Source organism: Lygodium microphyllum, chromosome 9, assembly GCF_053477565.2.
Source record: "Lygodium microphyllum isolate KBCC chromosome 9, Lygodium_microphyllum_v1.1.10, whole genome shotgun sequence".
NCBI classification, from domain to species: domain Eukaryota; kingdom Viridiplantae; phylum Streptophyta; class Polypodiopsida; order Schizaeales; family Lygodiaceae; genus Lygodium; species Lygodium microphyllum.
The window spans coordinates 115,021,228-115,048,637 of NC_141143.1; the positions used below are offsets into that span (position 1 = coordinate 115,021,228).

A 27,410-nucleotide genomic window follows, 5' to 3' on the forward strand; every position below is an offset into this window, starting at 1 on the left:
TTCATAGCATGCTGAATTCCCATGTCATCATCTCCAGTGATTATCAGGTTATCAACACATATGACCAGCACTACCAAGCCATTGTCAGTCTTCTTTGTAAGGAGGCTGTGATCAGCCCTGCCAACAACAAATCCAAGACTCTGCAAGTAACTGCTGATCCTAGCATGCCAGGCTCTCGGAGCCTGCTTCAGCCCATACAGTGCCTTTTTCAGCCTGCACACATAATGCTGAAAATTAGGGTGCTCATACCCTTCCGGCTGAACCATGTATACATCCTCTGCTAAATCACCATTGAGGAATGCATTCTTAACATCCATCTGCTGCAATTTCCAGCCTTTTGCAGCAGCCAAGGCAATAACAGTTTGTATGGTTGCCATTTTTGCAACCGGGCTGAATGTTTCATCATAATCCAAGCCATACTGCTGAGCATATCCTTTAGCGACCAGCCTTGCTTTGTACCTTTCCACACTGCCATCAGACTTATATTTGATTTTATAAACCCATTTGCAGCCAATAGGCTTTTTCCCTTCAGGCAGTGGTACCAAATCCCAAGTCTGATTTTCAGCCAAGGCTTTCATCTCTTCGTCCATAACCGTGCACCAATTTTCATCCTTTGCTGCTTCAGCATAAGTACCTGGTTCTTTGATCTCCATCACTTTTGTCATGTAGGCATAATGCTTTGCAGAATAACCAGAGTACGTCAACCTGTCAACAGGGTATCTGACCCTCTGCGATCGTCTAGGCTGTGTTGCACTGCTCGATTCACCTCTCTCATGAGGCGGAATGTACCTGTTCTGCCTTGTACCAGGCGTATAGACAGTCGGAATACCAAGTTCGTTGTCTAAAGTATCACTAGACTCATAGCCCGAAGTCATTCTGCCAGGTGTCATCATACCAGAAGCATCCTCAATAACTTTCTCTTTTCCTTTGCTGTCCAAGACATCATGTCTCCCCCTCACTGACATACCCGTATCAGTGGACGGTGAGCTCCTCAATCTCCCTATCCATGGGGATACTGTCTGACTGATAGGTCCTGTCATAGCAGTGCTCTGCTGCAAATCAACTGTAGAGACATGAGTGGAAGGCATATCAGATGGCACTGCAACTGGTGATACATACCAAGAACCCATCTCATCAAAGATAACATCCCTGCTTACCAAAGTCTCCCTGGTAGAGGGATCATAGCATTTGTATGCCTTCTTCTCCTGCGAATATCCAATGAAAACACACTTACGTGCTTTGGGATCCAACTTCTTCCTTTTCTCATCTGGAATATGCACATAAGCAAGACAGCCAAAGACTTTCATGTGACTTACATCTGGCTTATAGCCATACAACCTCTCAAACGGTGTCATATCATGAATGCCTGCAGTGGGAGTCCTGTTCAGAATATATGCAGCTGTCACAACAGTCTCTGCCCAATAGTAAAGCGGCATATGCTTCTCATTCATCATGGCCCTAGTAGCTTCCATCAGAACCCTGTTCTTCCTTTCAGCTACTCCGTTTTGCTATGGAGTGTAGCTGCAGGTTAGCTGCCTACGAATGCCATTTTCAACCAAAAAATCAGCAAATTCATTGGAGACATACTCCCCACCGCTATCAGATCTCAAGCAGGAGATGTAATATTCAAATTCCTTCTCAACCTGTGCTTTAAATTTCTGAAAAACAGCAAAGACCTCATCTTTTGTTTTCATTATGTAAAGCCAGGTATATCGACTGTAGTCATCAATGAAAGATACATAGTATCTGGAACCCCCCATAGATGCATTATGAGCTGGTTCCCAAACATCAGAGTGCACTAACTGCAGTGGTCGTGTACTCTGTCTTACATGCCTGACAAACAGCAATCGTGACTGCTTACCAAACTGGCAAGCCTCGCATACATGACCAATATCTGAATATTGGAATCTAGGTAACCCTGTTACCAGCTGCTTCTTCTGGATGGTCTGCAGCCTCTGCAAATTGACATGCCCCACTCTCTTGTGCCAAATCTCTAAGTCGCTGATAGTGCCAGAACCCTGGGCAAACATGGCGGAGTTCAGCTCTGGCAGTGTAGCATCAAGAGTGAACATTCTTCCATTTCTGTGGCCTTTCGCGATCAACTTGCATCCATTGCCAAACTCTTCAATAAAGTAGCCATGCTTATTAAAGAGAACCTGCAAGTTATGCTCTGCCATCTGGCCCACAGACAATAGGTTCTTCGTAATCGAAGGGACATGCAAAACATCATGAAGATTCTTCTTCCTGGCATCATGTACAACCAAAGGCACTTTGCCTTTATGCTCAATGCTATGCTGCGTGTCATCACCTGTGCATACATAGCCATGCTTTTCAGCCACCATATCGGTGAACCAATCACCATGAGGGGTCATGTGATTCGACGTTCCCGAGTCAATGTACCACACTGCATCATCAGATGATTTTTCAGTAGCCTTATCTTTGACATATTGCATGGCAAACAGTCTATCACCAGAGTCATCTGCCTGACTGGACGTAGCATAATGTCCATGCTGCTTGCCCTTCTGATTTCCCTGCTTCTTCCAGCAATCCTTTGCAATATGTCCATACTTTCCGTAGTAGTGACAATCTTTATCTTTATTTGGATTGTCTGACTGACGCTGCTACTACCATGATCCTCTACCACGGGAGTTAGATCTCCCCCTACCTCGAAAGTTTCCACCACTTCTTGCATTTGATGACTGCTAATTGCTATTACTATAGGATACATTCTGTTGGCCTCCTCTACCAGATCCATAGCCTCTATCATGGCTACCACGACCACGCTGATTCGAATAAAAAACTGCATTCTTATTCTTTGAGCTGCTTGACCCTGTAGCTAAGCCAAGCTTCACCTCTTCATAAATCAATAATGCAACCAGCTCATTAAAATCAGGCATCTCAGCCCGCACAGATATTGAAGTGCCAAAAGACTTGTACTCCGGACCCAAGCCATTTAAGGTCACTGCAACCATATCCTCATCTTCTACCTGTGAGCCAACAGATGCCAGCTGATCTGCTATGGTCTTAACCTCTGTGACATAATCTTGTATGGATCTATTCTTCCTCTCCATGTTATTGAATTTCTGTTTCAGTTGTATCTTCCTTGCACTTGTAGTTGTGCCATAGTATTTGACCAATATATTCCATGCATCTGCTGGGGATTTACAGTTCATGATCTGCATCACCATAGCATCCGAGATACATAATGACAGCCAATGTAAAACTCTGCGAGCTCTTTCCGTCCAAGCTCGATGCGCTCGTCTTTGATCAGCTGTAGGATTCCTATCTGGAACTTCAGGTTCAGCCTCAACACCTGTCACTAAGTCCCAATATCCTTTGCCTATCAGAAAGTTCTCCATGCGGAACTTCCATATTGCATAATTGTTGCTATCCAGCTTTTCTCCCACAATCTGGGTTACATTATCAGTTCTATCAGCATTTGCCATGTTGTAGACCTTGCCTGACTACCTACAAACCAAGATCTTCTTAACAATTCAACTTCAGTCCGGAACTGTTTATGACAGTTTTCTGCAATTAATTGCAGTAAAAAACCAGAGTATTTCAGCCCACTAACAGTCCAAAACAGCTCACACCAAGTGGCTTAACTCGTGAGTAAAGCAGTCAATGCAAAAACTATGTATTCACTTCGGTTTGAACTCCTGCAACCTCACTGCCAGGGTACATATATGCAGTTTGAAAACTGTAAACTGTAAATAATCAACAGCACTTGGTAGTCATGACATGAGCATAGAGTCACAGAGCAGTACATTGCCAGCACATACAAGTGTCAACAAATTCAGTTGCAGGTTACAATCAACCAAAGTTCAGCATATCAAGTTCCAATTAGCCCCAAATTGTCTCCCAATCATGTCATACATTTACTTCGTAATGACAAGGTCAATACATGAGTATCTGGGTATACATAGGCAACCTGTTTTCCCTGACCAAAGCATATAACCTCATGAACCATTTGTACTTGACCAAGACAATATGTCTGCATTTACTTCAGCTCTAGACTTTAGTTTTCAATGATGCTCATTGAATGCTTCAAGCGTCCATACATCCAGCATGTATATGATAGCTCTCATAGGTGGTAGAGCTCTAAAAATGACCTGTATTGCATCAGTAGTATCCAATGCTTGTCACTGACAGTACATGACAGTTTTCAGCAGTGAAACAGTTCTCAGATCTGAATATTTTACTGAGAAAATTCAGCTCAAGTACATATGACTTCTTGACTTGTGTTGTCTACAATGCAATCTTCCCAGCCTATTAGGGAGCTTCAAGTGCTCTTCAGGATCAAAGCAGTGATGTAAATCACTGTATTCAGCAGTGTACATTCAGTTTCAGACCTGTATACCTACATAACAATCCATGCCTCATCACCCAAGCTTCCATTGACATATCAGACCTTCAAGGTCACACCCCAAGGTCAGCATACACTTCATAGACCATGTACAAGATGCTTAATGCCTCATTTAGTAGCTAGAGGACATGAATATGAACCAGGTGCAATAGCGCAGACTGGTAGAAGGGGCAGCACAGCTCACGATTTTATTACCCATGGCAATGAAGCACTCCAGGGTTCTCAACACATCCCTCTCAAGGCTACAAACAAGCCTTTGACACTGCCATTGATCATTAAGCATACCACTATATACTGCATACCTTCCATTGTCCAATGGCTTCAGCCTGTTTAAAGAAGAATGACCTTTTCTCTGACTTCAGCTCTTGCAAGTCCAATGCCACACTCCCAGGCACCTAGTCTTTGCTGATTCATGGCTCTGATACCATGTTCAAATTCAAAGAGGCAGATAGATGTCAGACAGAGTGAAGCAGCTTGCTTCCTCTCTCACACTCTTCATTATTCATTCCACACTCTATATTGAAAGTACAACCTAAGGTCATAAGACCATTCACACCAGAGGCACCGACTTATTTAATGTACCTAACTACTATGGCTAGACTGGCTGTGTCCAGGTCATGTCAGTCAACACACACAAAATGAGCTTGATATTCTAACACCTTCAACAACCAACTCATCTCCATGAAAAATATTAGAAACACCTCCACAATCATCATGGATACCTTTGTCATGATGACCAACAATTTCACTCAACACATCACCAAATCCAGAAGAAACATCAAGATCCTCCTTAGAAACCAAGGAGTTTAAACCAAATTTGGTAGACATAACATCTCATGTATCACCATAAGGTGTGAGGAACTCATGGAAGCCCTCACCCTCTTCTCGATTACTACCAAAGACTGTCACACTTGTAAAAAAAAGATCTTTCTCCAAAGCAAAAGAATAATCCACTAATGTAGATATTTTTCTCTCATCTTCATACATGCATCCTTCCCTGTGTAACATACTGAACACTGCTTTGCTGATATATCCCATATGCCAAATCATGTACTTTTTGCCAAATTAGATCCAATATATCTATTTAATCCTCATAATAACATCCCATCTCTCTAATATCATTGATTAATCCCTAAAACTTTCTATATGTCTAATCACTCATGCAAGAACCTAGAGGGTGAACAAAGAAAAAACTCTATATAAACAATGAGAGACTTCCCCAACTGTTGATAATATCATCTGGTACACACAAGTGATAACTTCCAAAGCATAATCTTCAAATCCCCATTAATTAAAATCCTGGATATATTCATCATTCACAATATGAAACATGTGCATACATTGCTTGTCAAGAATCGTGTTGTGGGGGGATTTGCTCCGAACACACACAGAATGCACAAGGAGAAGCTCACTCAAGAGACAAGAAGAGAGATGGAGGCCAAAACGTTTCTTTGTTGTTGGTTGGGATTTATGCTACCTTGGTTGACATGTTATTTTACCTCTAGTTTGGTTATGCCTATGATCTACGTGTACTCACGACTACTCGGGATGATATGCTGATGTATTTTGATGATGCCACTTTGATGTTTATGCTCCCATATTCTTCTTGAGCAAAGAGTAGAGCTCAATTCTTGGTTCACTGTCATTTTCGTTGTAGTTGGCATTTCATCTGGCAAGATTTATACCCCGTGCTACCCATTATGGGATTGATATCTGATGTGGATGCTTTTGGGTTCGGCTACAGTATGGTAGTTGTAGTATGGTATATGTTTGGGCTTGAATCGAATTGCATTTGATAATTTTGTGGAGCAGTTTGCATTTGGTTGGCTTATTACTTATGCACCTTGGATGCTATTTGGCCCTTAATGCCCTGATTATGGATCTTGGATTTACTTGGATGCAGATACATGTTTTGAGCAGTGCTTACTCCATTGTCTTGGTGCTTGGTTATTGATATTTCATTGCTCATTGATGCTTGGTTCTTTGCGGGTTGCTCCTTGATCACTAGACTTCTTGACAGTGTTTGGGTTTAGTAGTTATGGCTTTGTTGCTTCTGTGTTGCCTAGCTTCTATGCTAGTTGAGTTGCTTTTGCCCATACATGTCAGACAACAGTTGCTCTTGATGCTTACCTGTCTATGCACTTTTTCTATTGTCATGTACTTTACATAGTCACTTATTTGGATGTCGTTGTATAGATACTTAGGCTTCTCCTTGAGCTTGACCATTGCAAGATCTTATGCCACTTACCGATCTTGCATTGACTTGGATGCTACTATGTGGTTTAATGTACTGCAGAGTCATGTTTGCCATTATGGTTATGGGCCGATTCAATGGCTGAATACCATATGCTCTTATGTGACAGATGTCTTATGCTTTACCATACTATGGTTAGTTATGTCATGCAGTTGGCTACGACTCTTCTTCATGTGAGCTTTTGCATCCTTGGTTGATACCTTTATGTCCTCTCATCTGTTGAGGTTTCATGAGCCTTTGCAGCATGCTTCTACCACTGATGTACTTGAAGATGATTGTCTTTATGAGCAAGTTCCCTCCATTGGGATAGCCCTCCACTGCTTGAGCTCCGTGGATGCCATGGATAGCCCTATTCATGATCACTTGGATTCCTTGTTGTCTTCTACAGGTTCTTCTACGTCAGATGTCATTTGCTTCCATTATGGAAAGCTTGGGCATGCTCAAAGAAAATGCTTTAGATGAATTAGAGGGTAGCAAAGACAGAGACGGACTCAACATGAGTAGAGAGTCAAAGATACAACAGATGCAGCAGAGGTGTTACCACTCTTACTAGTGGTGAGGTACATGCGGTTACCATGGTGATGTAGTTGAGCATGTATGCATGTCATCTCGTTTCCCTACAGCTTACTTGCTCAGTGATCAAGCCTATGCATTTGATTGGCTTTGGACTCTATGGAATCTTGTCATGTTACCCCTCATAGAGCATGGTTCTCTTCTTACACGGAGGTTGACGGATGTATTGATTTGGGCCTTGAGCAATCTTATGCTATTGTTGGTACAGGGGATATACATCTGTCTTTGCCTAATGGGACTTCTCTTATACTCATGGATGTTTTATATGTTCCCATGCTTAGTAAGAGCTTGATTTTTGTTAGTCAGTTGCATAATGCAGGATATAATATTTCTCTTCAAGATAGGTCATGGAAGATCTGTCGTGGTTGCTTGGTTTTGGCCAGAGGTTCTAGAGTTGGTTCTCATTACCCAGTGCATGTCTCTCATGTGGGAGATTCTATGGTTGCAGTTATCCGGATACCACATGCATTGTTATGGCATTATCTTGTAGGCCATATGCACCATAGAGAGACGGAGATCTTGTCTCGTTTAAACTCACTGTTGCCTCCTATGTCACTTATAGATCTTGATGCTTGCCCTGATTGTACTCTTGGTCCTTGCAGAGCCCCCTTGGATTATGGCAATCATACAAGGCATGCTCCTCTAGATCTTGTCCATTGTGCAATATATGGACCTATGCCTTCCCAATCACTTGGTGGAGCGTCGTACTTTGTGACCTTTGTTCATTAAGCTACCCATCGTGTTTGGGCTTTTCCCTTGGTGCAGATTGAGGATGATGTAGTTATGCTTGATAAGTTTATGGATTCTTCTTGTTGCAGGCCTAGGTGCTTGTAGATGGATTATGAGAGTCATGCTATCTCTCCCAGCTTTCGGACCTCTTGTTAGTAGTATAGCATTGATTTCTTGTGCCCACGGTATTATGGGATTGCTCATGGCATGTGGCTAACCTTACAGGCAAAGGTTGCTTCTATGCTTACCATAGCTGGGTTGTCTTATGGATTTTGGGCTAAGGCCCTTGACGGCACTCTGTTTGGTTAATAGGACTCCATGCTAGACCTTGGATGGTATTCCACCCCATGAGGCATGGAGTGGCATGAAACCCTCTTATGATTACTTGAGGATGTTTGGTTGCCAGGCATCTATACGTATGCCACATGAGCCTATGTCATGTAGATGTATTCTCCTTGGTTATGGAGATGGTGACTTTAAGGCCTATAGATTATGGGATTTGGATGCCCATCAGGTCATACACAGTCGTCATGCTGTCTTCTATGAGAAGCAAAAACCTCTCATGTCTCTTGATGAGAGTTCAATACACTTTATGGCTGATTTTACAGCAGCTATAGTGCCATTACAACAAGCTATTTATGCTGAAAATGAGGCACTTATTGGCCTAGATGACATAGCTATGCATAGCAGTCAAGGTCAGGATGTTGGTGAACAATTGCTAGACCCCTTTACAGGCTCATGAGAGCTGTTTTCTTGTAGATTTGCAGCCTGGAGAACCAGCCATATGTCAGTCTTCTGCTTCGTTGAGGCCACATGTAGTCTTGAGACCCCGTTGGTCGAGTGTCTGGGATGTTGGATCTCTTTCAGTGATTGACTCTGGAGAGTTTGACTACTCTCCACTGTCTTGTATGCGCCATGGTGATGCTATGCGCGACTCTAATGCTTTACAGCCGTGCACTGATGAGTTGTGCTTGCTTCATGAGAAGAATTCTTGGATTGTTCCATTGTATAGAGATGCGGGATCACTTATCTCCTAGATATCATGGACTCGAGGATGCTTGACTCTTCTTCTGCAGAGGTTCCTGACACTTCTTGCACAGCTCGCTTTCCAAAGGCCTCTAGGATTTTCCATGTACACTGTGACCGCCCATTCTTTATTCATATATAATATGATAGTGCAATAAGGTTGTCAGTTCAATTGGATAGCACCTACACATTGTGTGCTCTTCTCTCCCACATCTTCCTCTTCTCCTTCTCCATTACCAGTTCAATATGATAGTGCAATAAGGCTGTCAGTTCAATTGGACAGCACCTACATTGTGTGTGCTCTTCTCTCCCACATCTTCCTCTTCTCCTTCTCCACTGCCATTGCATCCCCTTCACTAGGAAAGTGCAAGTTAATGGTTCACCCACATCTTCCTACTATAGTCGTTGACAATCAACATAAAATAAGAAGATCCCCCCAAGACTTGTGTAGGCATCTTACCGCACAAGTCAACATGCACCAACTCTAGAGGAGACTGTGCTTTATTCTTGCTTTCCTGTGAAAATGCCTTTCTCTGTTGCTTGCCCATCATACAAGCTTCACATGGTTCCTTCAATTCAATTCACTGTAGGTAGGTGAGCAACCATACATTACTCATGCATCTCCTTCAACACTGCAAATCTAATGTGTCCAAACCTTTCATGCCAAAGCTTACTTGTGCCCACTCTAGTGGTGGCTTTAAAAGCACTCAGCTCATATAGGTTGTTTCTTCTTTCTCCTTTGCCAACAACTTTTCCAAAACTGTCAAGATTTTTTGCACGTCTTCTTGAACCTCACTTCATGACCAAGATCAGTTATGGCAACTGATAACAAAGTTCTCCTAATTTCAAGAACATACAACACATTTGAAAGCTTTTTGAATTCACCATTTGCAGCAACAAAAGAAATAGTACATGTGCTTGCAATAGGGCATTTTGCATCATTTGCAACCGTCATAGTGCTGGATTCTTGTAGAGGTTGCATAGAACTGTATAGACCTTTCTAAAAGAATAAAGAATAAAGTGATGGTGACGGGCGCCCGCCACCTGCAGTGTACAGTGGCAGTGACTGTTAGTGAAGTAATACACGGGTAGCTAGGCAAAGGCGCCTTTACCCCCAACAACCTCCCACTTAAAGGCGAATCTGGTCAGTCGATATCTTGACAAGATCCCACGCCCATCAACCTCCTGAGGAAGGCAAAGCACTCTGTAGAGAGGATTTTCTGAGCAGATCTGTAGGATTCTGGTCAGTCGATATCTTGACAAGATCAACAGACTTGTCCTCAACGACCCCACGTATGAAGTGATACCTCACCTCAATGTGTTTCATCTTCGCATGGAAGACCGGATTCTTGGCTAACTGAATAGCACTCATAGAATCTGAATGTAGTGTAGGGATACCAAGGTCAACAACTAAACGACCCAACCAAATGGCCTCCTTGCAAGCCTCAGTGGCTGCAATATACTCGGCCTCTCTAGTAGAAAGGGCTGTGCATTTTTGTACCCTGGACATCCAAGAAACAGCACCTCCAACATATGTGAATACAAGGTCAACAACTAAACAACCTAGCCAAATGGCCTCCTTGCAAGCCTCAGTGGTTGCAACATACTCGGCCTCTGTAGTAGAAAGGGCCGTGCATTTCTGCACCCTGGACATCCAAGAAACAGCACCTCCAACATATGTGAATACATAGCCAGAAGTGGATTTTCTACTATCTGCATGTCCTGCTTAATCAGAGTCAGTGTACCCCATGACTCTTGTATCCTGGCTACCACAGCATATGTACATATCTGCAATGCTCTTCAGGTACTTCATGATACCCTTCACGGCATCCCAATGCTTCTTGCCAGGTGTAGCCATATAGGGTGCCACAACACCAACTGCAAAAGAAATATCTGGACGAGTGGCTATCATGGCATACATAAGACTACCCACTGCAGATGCATAGGGAATCTTGGCCATCTCGGCCCTCTGCTCATCTTTCTGCAAACAATCAACCTGTGATACCTTCGCATAAGAAGGCAATGGACAGCCAATAGGCTTTATGTCTTGCATACAAAAGCGCTCAAGGACTTTATGAATGTACTCCCTATGTGACAAGTAGAGGAGTCCCTAATGCCTGTCGCATCTAATGTGCATACCAAGTATGTGAGCGGCCTGTCCCAGATCTTTCATCTCAAAGCTCTTCTGAGCCTTAAGAGCATCTAGCTCATCATGAGATTTCCCTGCTATCAGCATATCATCCACATAGAGTACCAAAATCAATAAAGAACCATCACGGGCTTTCTTCGTGTAAAGACACAAATCCATAGCACTTCGGTTGTAGCCCTGTGACTGCATAAAGACATCAAACTTATGATACCACTCCCAAGGTGCCTGTTTCAAGCCATAATGACTTTTCTTCAATTTGCACACTAGGTGCTCCCTACCAAGTTCTGCAAAGCCCTTAGGCTGCTCCATATAAATCTCATCATGCAAGTCCCCATGTAAGAAAGCCGCCTTGACATCCATCTAGTATAAATCCAAGTCAAGCTAAGAAAAAAAAGCCAAGACTAAGCGTAGGGTGGTCATCTTAACCACAGAAGAAAAGACCTCGTCAAAGTCCACACCATGCTCCTACTTAAAACCCTTTGCTACCAATCTAGCCTTGTATGCTAGCTTGGGGTGTCCAGGGGTACTTTTTAGCTTGTACACCCACTTGCATGGCAAAGCCTTCTTGCCCGTAGGCAAGGAAACCAAATCCCAAGTGTCATTCTTATGCAGGGAGTCTATCTCAGACTGCGTAGCCCTCTCCCAGGAGTGACTGTCACCCCTGCGCATAGCCTCATCATAGGTGAAAGGCTCTCCTGCATCTGTAACCAAGACATAATGTATCAAGGGCTAAAATCTATCAAGTGGACGTTTGTCTCTAGTAGACCGTCTCACGGCAGGCTCTACTACCTACCCAACTGCCTGTCCAACACCCTAACCATGAGCATCTGTTGCAGCTGTAGGTTGTCCAACTGGCTGTGCGGGAGCTCTCAACTCCTCCTGAAATATGACCCTACGAATCTCAACAACTCTCTCATGCTACCTATGCATCTTGTCTTCATGAAAGACTACATCATGACTGCGGATGACTTTCCGCGCCTGCGGATCCTAGAGATGGTAACCCATCTCGCCTACATCCCCATAACCAAGCAAAATGCATTTGGCACTCTTGGGATCCAGCTTACTTCTCTTATCCCTGGGCACATGGAAAAATGCCTCACATCCAAAGACGCAGAGATGCGCATAAGAGGGGGGTTTTCCAGTCCATACCTCCTCTGTAACCTAGAAATCCAAACCACTAGAAAGTGATCTATTTATGACATGCACAGCTGTACTAACTGCCTCACCCCAAAAGCTCTGTGGTAGGCCTACATGACTAAGCATACTGCGTACACGCTCCTGAATGGTTCTATTCATTGCTCAGCCAAACCATTCTTGGGGGGGCGTAGGGGGCGGTCAACTGACGCTTAATATCCCTCTCATCACATAATTGCTCAAAAGCATGTGAGACATACTCACCCCCATTATCTGTCCTTAGGCATTTTAGCCTATACCCAGACTGGTTCTCAACCAATGCAAGCCATCTCTGAAACATAGCCAAGACATCAGATTTCAGCTTAATGGGATAAGCCCAAACATTCTATGAAAAATCATCTATGAACGTAAAAAAAATACTTTGCACCACCCATAGACTAACAAGGCATGGACCCACAAACATCCAAATGTACCAATGCCAAGGGCTCACTCATGCATGGCCTACCAGACTTCTTATGCGCAGACCTAGTGTCAAGATTGTGGGAGAGAAGGAAGGAGTCTCGCTTGAAGCTTTCTTGCTTGCACAATGGGGAAAGACACACAAGGGTGGAGGCTGAAAACAGTTTTCCTCTTCTTAGTTGTGTAAGCCAAAAGAACTCAAGTACAAAGAAATAGAAGAACCCTATATATGGGCCTCAAACCAAACTCAACTAACTAAGGTGGCATACTAACTGAGCCACGAACTAGAGTAGATAAGGATAGCTATCATGTAGCTATTATTCATGGGCGGTGTACCAACCGCCTCTGCAACTGACAAGTCGTTGACATAAATACACAACGGTCACCCTGGCGTATCACGAGTGGAGCTCGATATCTCAATACTCCCCCTCGAGATCAATCCCAATTCCTGCACACCAAGCAGGTCTCTGAACTTGCGCAGCTTCTCTGCACCCAATGCCTTCGTGAATATGTCAGCTACCTGATCCTCTATGCTGACATAAACTAGATCAATAAGACCTAGTAAAACCCTCTCTCACACATAGTGATAATGCACCTCAATATGCTTTGTTCTAGCATGATAGACTCGGTTATTTGCCAAGTGTATACTACTCATGTTGTCACAATAAATGACAACTGGTCCATCTGTAGACTGATGCATATCATAAAGTAGCTTATGCAACCAAGCTACCTCACATGCAGCCATTGCTGCACCCCTGTACTCAACCTCTGTGCTCGACAAGGCAACTGTAGGCTGTTTCTTGCTGCTCCAAGTGACTGCAGCACTCCCAAAAGAGAACACATATCCACTAGTAGATCGTCTATCAGAAATACTACCAGCCCAATCAGCATCAGTGTATCCATGCAACTGTATCTGAACCCCAGTCTCATAAAATAGTCCATACTGCAATGTGGACTTCACATACCTGAGTATGCGTCTAGCCGCATCCAAATGTGGTTTCCTTGGAGCCTGCATAAACTGACTTACCAATCCAACAGTATAGCTTAAATCTGGCCTAGTAATAGTCATATAAATCAAACTTCCTACTACGCGTCTGTACATAGTAGGGTCTTCTAGAAGCTCACCTACATCTGTGCTCAGCTTCACATTCTGCTCCAAAGGAACTGAAATAGGCTTACAGCCTGTCATCCCATATTTGGACAGCATGTCCAATCCATACTGCCTCTGCAAGAGCTGTATCCCACTTGGTGATCTAATCACCTCAATGCCCAAGAAATAACGCAGCTCTCCCAAATCCTTCATCTCAAACTTCTGCTTCAATAGCATTTTCACATGAAGGATATCTTCATCACTATCACCTGTCATAATCAAATCATCAACATAAATGACAAGTAGCATAATACCTTTCTCTGTTTTCCTCACATAAAGTGAGAAATCTGCCTTGGAAATCTGAAAGCCAATAGTGACAAGATACTGTCCTATCTTGTCAGACCATGCTCTAGGTGCTTGCTTCAAGCCATACAAGGCTTTCTTCAACCTGCAAACAAACTCAGGATGAACAGCATGCACATAACCTGGTGGCTGCTCCATATATACCTCTTCTTGCAAATCACCATGCAAGAAGGCATTCTTTACATCCATCTGATGTAAAGACCATCCCTTTGATGCAGCCATAGCAATGACTGCTCTTACGGTTTCCATCCTTGCAACCGGACTGAATGTTTCTTCATAGTCAATGCCATATGTTTGTGCATACCCCTTGACTACTAATCTTGCCTTGTATCTGTTCACAGAACCATCTACATTGTGCTTCACCTTATAAACCCACTTACAGCCAATTGCATTTTTACATTTAGGCAAAGGTACCAATTCCCATGTAGCATTTGCTTCCAAGGCATCCATTTCTTCATCCATGGCTTTCTCCCATTTTTCTTTTCCCATGGCTTGCTCAAAAGATGTGGGTTCTGGTTCCTGTATCACTTTGACCATATATGCATAGTGAATGGCTGTAAATCCATCATATTTCAGCCTATCCACAGGATACCTAGCTCTCGTAGACCTGCGCAAAGTAGGTTCACTCCCAGGTGCTCTCAAAACATCCCTGGTCTTCCTTACTCCAGGTGTAACAATAGAAGGAATACCCAACTCATCATCAATGCTCTGTTCTGAGCCACTGGATTCACCATCCACATAAGAGTGACCTGCATTCATATCAAACATGGGCTGATCAACCTTCTCTTTTCCTTTTCGTGATACCTGCATACCACTATCTGCATTGCTTTGAGAAGATTCTCCTGATCTCAATCTGCCTGTCCATGGCGAAGAATGTGAACCACTGCTAGAGAATGCTCCAGGTCCACTAATATTTTGTGACTGCTGCTGTGAATTCTGTGCAGCATTACCATTTTGTGCATCTACATCATCAATCACATTTCCTGGTTTATACCAGCTACTCATCTCATCAAAAACAACATCTCTGCTCACTATAAACTTAGAGTAGAAGGGTTATAGCATCTATACTCTTTTTGCTGCAGAGAGTAACCAATAAAGATGCACTTCTCAGCTTTTGGATCCAACTTGGATCTCAGCTCATTTGGCACATGTACATAGGCAATGTAACCAAAAATTTTCAAATGAGAAATATCTGGTTTCCTACCAGTATACCTCTCCTCTAGAGTCATTCCATGTATTGCTGCAGTGGGAGTCCTGTTCATTATGTAGACTGCTGTAGCAACTGCTTCAGCCCAATAAAAATCTGGCAAGTCTTTTTCATTGAGCATGGCACGAGATACCTCTCCAATATGTCTGTTTTTTCTTTCTGCAATTCCATTTTGCTGTGGGGTATGACTACATGAATATTGATGCTTTATGCCATGCTCCTGCAAGAACCTTGCAAACTCATTTGAGAGGTACTCTCCCCCTCCATCTCACCTTAGGCATTTTATTTGCAGACATGTTTCTTTTTCAGCCATAGCTTTAAGGGTTTTGAAATGCCCAAAAACTTCACTTTTCTTTTTCATAAAATACATCCAAACTTTTCTGATATAGTCATCAATAAAAGTGATAAAATAATGACAGCCTCCAAGAGATGCAGCTTTAGTAGTCCACACATCAGAGTGGATTAATTCCAATGGCTTCTCACTCTCTTGAACATGTCTAGGAAATGGTTTCCTTGCCTGTTTTCCAAACTGACAGGCTTCACATACCTTATGCATTTCTGCAACCTTGAATTTTGGCAATCCTACAACAATATTTTGGGCCTGCATTGATTTAAGTCGTTGTACATTAACATGACCAATGCGTTTATGCCATATATCAATATCTGCAACTACACCGGTCCCATGTGCAAACATTGCTGCACTCAATTCAGACATGTCTGCATCCAACGTAAACATTCTGCCCTTCTTCTTTCCTTTTGCTATCAAGCGACCTTTATTTTTCATATCCTCAACAAAGCATCCATAAGGATTAAATCTGACCTGCAAGCCCTGCTCAACCGACAGAAACCAGATTCTTGGTGATATTCAGGACATGAAATACATCGGACAGGTATTTCTTTTTCCCATCCTACATAGACAAGGGAATTTTTCCAATATGCACAATAGGATGTGCAGTATCATCACCAGTCTCCACAAATCCTGGTTTTTCCATTTTCCTTGCATCCTCCATCCATTCTGCATGACCTGTCATGTGGTTTGATGCACCTGAGTCAACATACCATACATCATTGCTTTCTTCTACACTTGTCACAGAATTGTTCATGTGCTGCACCATGAATAAATGCTCATTTCTGTCATCACCCTGTCTGCTAGAAGATGCATAATTCCCTTGTTGCAGTTTTCCATTCATGATGTCATTCTGCTTTTTATAGCAGTCTTTAGCCATATGACCCATTTTACCACAGTAGTAGCATTCAACATTACTGTTTGCATTTTGGCCTCTTTGCCATCCACCACGACCTCTTTGGCTCCCCCTGCCTCTAGAGTTACCACGTCCTCCTCCATAGGACTGGTTTTCTTGAGTTTGCTGCATATTCTGATTTCTACCACGGCCTCCAAATCGGCCTCCTCTACCTCTGCCTCTACCTCTTCCAGCATTTGAGTAGAAGACAACTTCTTTTGAAGTTCCTCCTGAAGAAGATGCACCACCATTTCTCTACTCCTCAGAAATTAGAAGAGCAATCAACTCCTCAAAGTCAGGAAATCTTTTACGAACTGAAATGGATGTTCGGAACTGTGCATAAACCTTTCCTAGACCATTCAAGGTCACAGAAACTAAATCATCATCTTCCACTGGCGACCCAATGGAAGCAAGTGCATCTGCAATCTTCTTAACCTTCATGTGGTAGTCATTGATGCTCATATTTTCTCTTTGCACATTATGCAACTCTTGCTTGAGCTACATTTTCCTGGCTTGCGTATTTGTGCTATACATTTTTGATAACGTATCCCATGCCTCCTTTGGCGTACTTGCATCCTGAATATGCACAATCATAGAGTCTGAAATACTGATAGACAGCCAGTACATAACTTTCCTGGCTCTCTCATGCCATGCTTTGAATGCCTGCATTTGCTGTTGATTGGGAACATCAGGAAGAACTGGTTCTTCTTGATTTCCTGCAACAAATTCCCAATATCCTTTTTCCATAAGGAAATTCGTCATTCTAAACTTCCATGCTTGGAAGTTGTTCTTGTCAAGCTTTTCAGTGACAATCTGTGAAAGAGAATCAGATGCCATTACAGAACATTGCAAAAATTCTGTCACTACAAAAAACACAGCTTCACCCTCACAAGGGAAAATCTGCAAAACTGGCGAAAGTGGTATTTGACCACATAGTCACTTCCTAGTGACGATTTTGCATCAACAGGCAACAGGGATGATTCTGTAACTCCCAATGTCTCTGCGCACAAGCATACAATGCAATTTTTAAAGTAACTATTCACCGACCTGTAGAACAGTGGCTGTGCAGCATAAAACTGGGCCTTTTCCTGAGTGCGTGCAGAAAACTTTCGCCTCCAAAACAGGCCCTGAAATGGCCTCAAATCAAAAAAACAAGGTTGCCAAGGGCTAAAGGCCTCTCCTGCAGCATATACTGCCTTCTTGCTTCACCGCGAAGGGTGTCTCAACCTGAGACAATGCACTCCTGCACTTTTCGGCTGTGCTACCTGCAGAGATCTGCTCCCAAAACAGAAAATGAAAGCAACACTGCTCCTCTTACCAGAACACCGCGAGCTTGGCTTGCTTTCTTGAGCTCCTTACCACGAACAAGGCTCTGATACCATGTCAAGATTGTGGGAGAGAAGGAAGGAGTCTCGCTTGAAGCTTTCTTGCTTGCACAATGGGGAAAGACACACAAGGGTGGAGGCTGAAAACAGTTTTCATCTTCTTAGTTGTGTAAGCCAAAAGAACTCAAGTACAAAGAAATAGAAGAACCCTATATATGGGTCTCAAACCAAACTCAACTAACTAAGGTGGCATACTAACTGAGCCACGAACTAGAGTAGATAAGGATAGCTATCATGTAGCTATTATTCATGGGCAGTGTACCAACCGCGTCTGCAACTGACAAGTCGGTGACATAAATACACAACGGTCACCCTGGTGTATCACGAGTGGAGCTCGATATCTCAACACCTAGTCTGCCTGCCATAAAGACAATGCTCACATGAACCAAAACATATATAATCAAGGGGCGGTAAGTACTGCAAACTAGAAAGCATTTTCATTCTCTTCAAAGACATATGGCCCAAATGGGCATGCCAAAGAGATACATGTGGGATAGAATCCACAAACAAAACATGATCAAGGGAAGAAGCTGATACAATCAAGGGGTTGAGACTGCCAGCTTTGGCACCTCTCGCAATCACAAGTCTGCCACGAGTGATCTTCCATGCAGAGTCTCCAAAACATACATGATATCTTGCGTCATCAAGCTGTCCAGCTAATATGAGACTGTGTGTCAAAGCAAGTACATGACGTACATCCTATATAACAAAACTGCTGCCAGAAGGAAACTGCAGCCTAACATCACCAATGCCCACAATATCAAGAGAGCTGTCATCACCCAAGCACACAGAACCTGAAACAGTACGGTATGAATGAAACCACTCTCGGTAAGGTGTCACATGAAAGAATGCACCTAAGTCCAAGAGCCAACACTGTGCATACATAGAGTGTATCTCTGTCATCTGCGAAGCACTAGAAGAAGCTGCTAGGATATAATCATCATCATCAACATTCTCAGGCTACATAACATTGATCTCTTCAATTTTAACACTGAACTTTGCAGGTACTATTTTGCGATCAGAAGACTTATCTTGCACTTTGTCTTTCCCATTATCTTTGCCCCTTTCATTGCGCAATTCATGGCATTATGGCCTAATATGGCCCTTTTTCTCACAATGGTAACAAGTAACATCTGCATTCCTGCCACGAGATTTGCTATGTAACTTCCCATGAGACTTGGACCGAGATTTTTGAGAATCCCGTCCACGGCCACTACCACTACCATACTTTCCATATCCATCATTCCTACCTCTAACTATCATAGCATGAGACACACGAGAGGCATCCAAATTCTTACGGTTAACCTCTTCCTGCAGAAGATCACTCTCAACATCAGATAATTTCAAGGTAGTAGTAGAGGCACATATAATGCAGTGCGGAATACATCCCATGACTCATTAAGAGTACCAAGAAAGAAAATAGAAGTGACATCCTCTGCAAAAGTGATATCCTATGAAGTCAAGTTCTTGAGTATAACATGGAACTAGCTCAAGTGAGTAGACATAGTTACATTCTCCTTCATGTGCAGATCCATAAGCTGCTTCAGCCAATACATCTGACTCCCTGGACTTTTCTTGTCATAGAGATTTTTTATCTTTTTTCACAACTGCCATGCACTCTGTTCTTCCTCAAAGACATTGTAGTGAACCTGTTCTGTGAGAGACAATACAATAGTGGACTTGCATAGCTCATCAAGCTCAAGCTATTCCTCATCTGGCATAGTTGCAAGCGGATGCCCGCTTAACCCCAAAGGTTTGATCTGCGATTTTTGCACCAACACCTGCCAAATTTGGCTCTTTCAATAAGAGTATTTCATACAATCAAGCTTAGTGATGTTAAAAATAGCATGATTAGTTGACGAACTCGCCATAATGCAGGCTGGAAGACTGTAGACAGTTCAAAACTACTTGCTGTTTACTGCAGAAAATGACCAAAAAATCACCAAAATCGAGGAAAAATGGCAAAGAAAGTGGAACCAAAGCTACTTCCCACCAAGTACTAGTGAAAGTAGATCATTTCAGAGTGTTTCAACATGAAAAATCCATGTCAATCCATACATATATGCTTGTTGTAATAAATTTCAGATTTCAGTAAAAGAGAGCTAACAGTGCCAAAATCGGATCCCAAGGCAATCAGATACTGCCAAGACCAAAGCCGACATCATGCGGACATAGCATAAGAATATGATAGTCGATAAGCATGAATCCAATACCCAAGTATGTCATGCAAATATCTGCCAGTGAGTAGGCACATCCCCCAAGCAACGAGGCAAAGTGTTCCTGCCACTACCAAAACTTGACACGATTAGGTATCAGTTCATAAAGATACGGATCCAAAACTGGGACTTAGCTCATAAAGAGCTCAAGCCAAGGCAAGACATAGTGCCAATGACATAAGTCCAAGACAATACATCAATAGTACATCTCGAACATGTAGGCGGTAGAGCATCCGTAAGCATGTAAGACATTAAATACATCCCAATCCAAACTCTGACAAGCCAAGTAACATCCAAGAATACTCCAAATAATCCAAAATGCATCCAAGGTGGAGCTTCCATGAGCACTCAATCTCAATGTATGCATAGGGTAATCAACCGTGACATGAGTATCAAGCCGTAGGCAACGGATATGCATAAACCCAAGAAGCATCACTGCCAAGGCATATACCAATGTCAATAAGTGTAGGCTGAAATAAGCTCAAGCTTCCAAAAGCATTCGGATTCAATGACAAGCTCAATTTCATCCCTCGATGATCAATACATCATAGCATAACCCAAGACATACATCCAAAACCAATAGGCATATGTCAAAACATGAAAGATAGCTTCAGTCCAAGAGTATTCAGCATGCATTTACTGTTATAAACTATGTATTTCCAGTCCCAAAATCAGGCCAAAATCATAGCATTACATATAGCTTCAATCCCCCAATCAATCAGGATGTAATAGGCATCAAACCGGTTATGTAGTCATGCCCAAACAAGCATAGACATACAAATACATACTGTCTCAGACATGAAATCTATTGCAGAAGATTTTGTCATCAAAATTTGGCAAATCCAACATCACCATCACATCCAGAGCATGTCAAAACCCCAACTTAGAGTGATTTTTGGGCCAGATTTTGAAACATGCGCAAAAAAAAACGTGAGCTGGCTGGGGGGTCTGCTATCCCACGTGTCAACAATGGGCCCCAAAGAGGGCACAAATGAGGGTCAAAGAAGGCCTACACCAAGCCTCAACAAGCCTTGATAGGCTGGAAGCAAGATCTAGGTGAAGGAAGCTCTAAGAGGTATGAGCTATGACTGTCCACAACTCATTTACAGCCTGTGAGACCTGAGAACTAAAGTAAACCCTGAAGAAAATGATCAAATACCTCTGATCTAATGCCTTGAAGGTGCCCAACAATGCCGGGAAGGTGCTCGAGAAGCCAGGGAGTGACGGGAGCTCGAAGGAGTCGGATATGGCTGTCGGAAAGGAGACCCAATGCAAGTAGAGAGTCGATGGGATGCTGAGAATGCCAGGAACCAAGCTCAAGAGTCGAAAAGCAAAGCTCTGATACCAGTTAAAAGGGAGCGACGGATCGAAGGTTGGACTCGAGAGCTATGGCGGGAGAGAAAGAGCAAGAAAGGGAGAGACTAGAAATGGGAACTCCAACAGTCACAATGTGTGACCGGGCCTTCCTTTATTCAAACTGTCACTAAAAGAATAAATAATAAAGTGACGATGACGGGCGCTCGCCACCTGCAGTGTGTAGTGGCGGTGACTGTCAGTGTAGTAATACACAGGCGGCTAGGCAGAGGCGCCTTACCCCTAACACACTTTATGTGAGGCATATAGAAGATGGTATGGTTGTTGTGGTCATCTATGTTGATGATCTCATTATTACAGGTACACTTGAGAAGGAGATTACTGAAGTCAAGCATGGGTTACATAAAGAGTTTGATATAAAGGACCTCGGTTTGTTGAGATACTTATTGGGTATTGAGGTTATTGACACACCTCATGATATATGGTTGATACAAAGGCAATATGCATTGGAAATGTTGGAAAAATATGGCATGACAGGATGCAAACCGGTTGATACACCATTGGATCAAAATGTTAAGTTAATGGATGATGGATCTTATGTTGAGGATGTCACTATGTTCACAAACATGGTTGGTAGTCTTATCTACTTGACCACTACAAGACCAGACTTGAGTTATGTTGTTGGATTGATAAGTCAGTTTATGCAGAAACCATGCAAATCACATTTGGATGTAGTGAGAAGAGCTCTTAGATATGTGAAGAAGACAGCTGCATTTGGCTTGTTTTATGAAAAAGGAATCAAGCCTACATTGTTTGGATACTCAGATGCAGACTGGCCACGTAGCTCTATGGATAGAAGATCTACTAGTGGCTATGCATTCTCATTTGGATCAGCCATGGTAAGTTGGAGCAGTAAGAAGCAACCTACAGTTGCTCTATCAAGCATTGAAGCAGAGTATAGAGGCATTGCATTGGCAGCTTGTGAGCAGACATGGCTGAGATTGATCTTATATGACATGGGCATAGAGATTGATGGTGGAGTCATTATGCATTGTGACAATGTTAGTAGCATTATGTTGGCAAAGAACCTAGTCTACCATGCAAGGACAAAACACATAGAAGTGCACTATCATTTCATTAGAGAAAAAGTCATTGATGGAGAGATTGACTTGGTCCATGTGAAAACAAATAACCAAGTTGTTAATATCTTTACCAAAGAATTAAGTAAAGATAAGTTTGAGTACTTCACGAGTGCACTTGGAGTATTATGTGTACAAGCTCATTCTGAGCTTAAGGGGGAGTGTTGATAAATATGACATATCCTAAGTTATATCCTATGATTGTATGTATCTAAAGTACAACCGTATGTAAAGTGTCCTTAAGTTTGGGGCATCTATCTTTTGAGGATACCGTTTTTGTGGGTGTGGACCGTTGGAGAAATAGAGAAGAATAATGGAGGAGAAGAAGACATTGAGCTCCTGACTTCTCATCTGATTGACCTCACGGACTCCCTCCACTTCGGTTTTATTAGCAAAGTGATTAAGGTTGCATAATGTGGTCAAGCTATCATCTTGCCAAAAAAAAATTTGAGACATTGCCTTGGATGCAAAGTTTGTAAGTTTTATGTGCTATTATAGTATATAGAGTTTTCTTCAAGAGTTTATTTTGTGTCTTTTGGTTTCGTCTTGATTCTTTCACCTCTCATATCTTGTCCCTTGAATCTTTGTGGTTTTTTTCCACCCCCTCCTTGACAACATAGGGTCTCATGTACAAAGTTTATTCACACTTGGCCTTTGCATTTTAGCTACTTGATCCTTGGACCCTCTCTTCTTAGTATCAACCATAAGACCATTTTAACATCTATAGTGTGAAATGTCTTTGGACTTTGTTGGATTATAGAAATAGATAATGGTAACATTGTGGATGTAGACTAGAGAGGCACTCTATTATGGTAAAGGTGGTACATATATTTCTTTTAATATTCTCTTAAGATATGATAATGATGAAGAAACTAAATGTTTTCAATAAATTCAACTAGACTACTACATGCAATTCTTGACCCATATACTTTTCACTTTACGCAAATACAAAATCTCATCTTCATGATGTGCACACTAGATTTATATGTGTTATATGTAGAAAGAAATTTCAACCACAAGAGTTACTCCTTTATTCTTTGGGCTACATAGTATTATGCATGTAGCCTTGATTGCTACTCAATAGAACTTATTATAGTTGAGGCAATAGCTCGAACAACGGGCCATTTTTCTCATCTTTGCTACTCCCCATTTAGCAACACTAAGTGTTCTCAATCATCAATTATAACCATAAGTAGCCGTTGTCTTGCATCCATGATGTTCAACTTGTGAGGGAGCTTCTGGATGTGGTTTTCAGCATGGAATGTTAGGTGTTGGTTGTGCTTGCCTATAAGACCAAGAAAATCTATTAGACTTAGTCAGAGCCCTTCAGTTTTGAAGCATGAAACAAATTTCATATGCAAAATGAAGCTATTTGCTTTATGTTTCTACCTTGACCCTTTAAGCCGTTGGATAGCCTTATACTGCTTAGGTATCTCCATCAATGCTGCTAGAGCAAATTGCCCTTCTTTTTCGGCTAGAGTACAGCCTCTTGACATGACTTCAGTGAAGTTTACAAACTGGGACAGAAATGTAGAGATACTTTAGGACAATAAAATCTAGTGTGTACTAGAATACCATGTAGCATGTTACTAAAACCTATCATTCCTAGTGCCTCAGCACAAACAATTGGTCTCATTGAGTACTCATGATCATTACATGCATTCCAAATTCTCATTTGTTTTGGCTTACCAATTTCTACATTGAGGAGATCTACATTCACTTAAATGAAACTAGAGATACATTTTCATTTGGTATTTTGATTGTATTTTTGCAATGAGTAATGTGCATCTATTTAGATACACACACACACACTCTCTCTCTCTCTCTCTCTCTCTCTCTCTCTCTCTCTCTCTCTCTCTCCTTTTTTTTGCACCCCTTCCATGTGCTACTCACTCTCTCCCAATAGAGTTGTAAGAAAGCTAAAGCTCTTTTGATGAAAATTGATATGTGAAAACTAGGAAATTAACAAAAACACTTGTTTGAAAAGCACCTGAAAGTTGTCAAACTTGCGTTGTGGAATAGCATCATCGAACCATTTCATCTTGTCCCATGGCCCATCTCCAACCCCCACCAAAATAATTGATAAAGGGTAATTACTGTGAAACTCAAAGATACATATCATCAGCTCATGATCACATAATTTACATTCTGATTAACTTGTATGCTACTAGTGTACCTTGCAGCAACAATGGCATCAATGGTTGCCTTCTCTTGCACACTCAACATCCCTCCTCTCACATTACCTGTTACCTGTCAAAACAATTTCATTTCTTACATTCTACCCAATGCCCCCTTGACTTGTGACTTGGAAACCATATTGATTTACATATTAAATTGTATTGGTTGACATACTTGGCCATCAGCAATAATAACAAGAACATGAAATTGGTCTCCATTTTGTTTCACAACATCTATTGCAGCATGGATGATAGGTGCAAAAGAAGTGGGGCCTGCATACAACATTAACATTGTTTTAAATCTAAAAGGATTAAAATATTTTTCTTATCAGATGTACACAATAGATAATTATAGTATCATCAATTGGGATTGGCCAATACATATTAATCAGTTGTGTAGATGACTAACCAGAGAGGTTGATATTGGGAAGTATTTCTCTATAGCGTTTCAAGACTGCTTCAAAACCAGCACAAGGACTTTTATCTAGGTTGAAGTTGAAGCAACTTCGGTCATGGGTGGTTGCTGCGATTACAAGGAAGGCACATGGGAAACTATTAGAAGGACTTGAGTTGATCAAGGAGCACGCAATCTAGTGCAAATCTTGAGGAGAGCACAAAAAGATGAAACAGTGGCAAACCGTCTCCAAAACCGAAACAAGGGATCAAATTATCTTCATCGAATTTTGAGAGTGTCCTTCCAATGATTGAAATGGCTTGCTCATAAGGATTTTTTCCATTAGGAAGAGGCGCATGAAGGCTAAGTCCATTGAAAGAGTATTGACCTGTAAGAATATTTAAATCCAGTGAGGTATAAACAACACTTATCATTAGCCTTGCATGGTTAATGTGATCTCATATTCCAATAGCGAGTAGTGATGGACGGAGATAAAATGCCATATACAATATAAGGTAAACTATCTCCTCGAGACCTAGCTTAGTGATCGTTGTCTTAATCATACTAATGCCATCTAATAATCAACGTTAGGAGGTTCATAACAATAAGAATAATTTTCGAGTGTGGTCAATATGTAACTGTAATCGAGATCCATATTAATGTTGACTTATGTTCCTTGTTTGTTGTCAACCAGATAGACACTCCAATTGATATTTATCATCTTCTACCAACGTGACAAGATTCGAAACCATGTAAAGACATAATCCCAACAAACATCTGATCAGAGTCTCGACTTGCTAATTTAATGTAACACCTCCTAGCCGCCATGTAAAGACATAATCCCAACAAACATCTGATCAGTGTCTCGACTTGCTAATTTAATGTAACACCTCCTAGCCGCCTGAGGCGGTGTATTGAGGGAGGCCATACAAGCTAGGGATCAGGCAGTGATATTAGACAAATATACAAGATAAGATGATGATCAATAGCAAGTACACTTTGATCGGCCACAATACAACGATATCGAATAACATTGAACTGAAATATTAAGGATGGATGGCCGGCCACGCATACATTGATCGACATGCTATAATTGTAAGTGCATTTCATTTTACCTGTCCACTCGTTACTCTTGGTAAAATCAATACCAACAATTAGGTTCGATGATTTAAGCCCAGCCTTCCTGAGAGCCTCTGTAACCTGTTGTTGCACCAGCAGCAGATGTGCTCTTGCGCTCTCTCTCTCTCTCTCTCCGCGCTCAGAGAAAATGTAATAACCCAAATTACCTGAGTGATGTCTGTGTACTTGTCGCGAATGTGGGAGGCGTACGTCGCTGCCATAGTCTTGTTCTGTGTTATGAACGATACTGGGCAAGATATGGCGCAGAGAAGATTGCGATGTATTGACGAGGAGTTATAAGAATACTAAATAGTTATAAGCTGGCGACAGAAAGTCGAGCTTCCACCTTGGGGCGTTATAATCATGCTCTGTTGCTCACTCCTTATTTATACTGCCTTAAAGCAATCAGAATATTATTTATCATCATCATTATCACTCCTCGATTAGCAATCAGAATATTATTTTACGGCCTTGCGATGATCTCTGATTATGGACCATGTTTAGTACTGCGGTCTCACGTGTGGTGGCGGCGATAAGACTGCTTGGCGAACTATTTAATGAATGAGAGAGAGATGGATGATTCACTCCATCCCATTAAACAATGCTGAAATTATCGACAGCGGATCATCCATCCATCGATCCCGAGCAAATAATTGCTCTACAGATGCTCTGCCCATTAAATAATGCTCGAATTATCGACAGCGAATCATCCATCCATTCAATCCCGCCCCCCGCCCCCCCTCTCTCTCTCTCTCTCTCTCTCTCTCTCTCTCTCAAAAGAATCTCCTTAGCATCGAGATAATTACTCTATAGATGCTCGTCCTGAGGTACGGACATTAATGTTTGTTACACGTGCAGCTTCACAGCCCTTTTTTTAAAATGCTCTATAGATGCTCTTCCTGAAGTACAGACATTAATGTTTGCTACACGTGCAGCTTCAAAGCCCTTTTTTTTTTTAAACGAGTTGTATTACAAATAAAGTAAAGGTAAAAGTATTACAAAATGTGGGCATTAATCTTCTTGTATTGGTTAACATTAATCTTCTTGTGTCTTTTGACACATTCAAAGATCAACT

General features: G+C 42.0%; 1 protein-coding gene across 1 annotated transcript; it reads right to left on the minus strand.

Moving 5' to 3' along the window:
* Positions 1–23,625: 23,625 nt before the first annotated feature.
* Positions 23,626–26,676, minus strand: LOC148031450 (E3 ubiquitin-protein ligase RGLG3-like). Its single transcript, XM_087685758.1, has 9 exons — positions 26,503–26,676; positions 26,332–26,416; positions 25,461–25,604; positions 25,232–25,345; positions 24,998–25,095; positions 24,822–24,895; positions 24,636–24,741; positions 24,035–24,162; positions 23,626–23,930 (listed from the first exon to the last, which is right to left on the minus strand). The coding sequence occupies exons 1-9, from the start codon at positions 26,554–26,556 to the stop codon at positions 23,897–23,899; spliced, it is 837 nt and encodes a 278-aa protein (XP_087541884.1). The 5' UTR covers positions 26,557–26,676; the 3' UTR covers positions 23,626–23,896.
* Between the last annotated feature and the right edge of the window lie 734 nt (positions 26,677–27,410).

Excerpts from the sequence above, each read along its gene's own strand:
- LOC148031450 (XM_087685758.1), bottom strand. The coding sequence starts at position 26,556 with ATGGCAGCGACGTACGCCTCCCACATTCGCGACAAGTACACAGACATC. Across the intron at positions 25,605-26,331 it reads CAAGAGTAACGAGTGGACAG|GTCAATACTCTTTCAATGGA; the intron begins GTAAAATGAAAT and ends ATATTCTTACAG. Across the intron at positions 25,346-25,460 it reads TTGTTTCGGTTTTGGAGACG|CAACCACCCATGACCGAAGT; the intron begins GTTTGCCACTGT and ends TTGTAATCGCAG.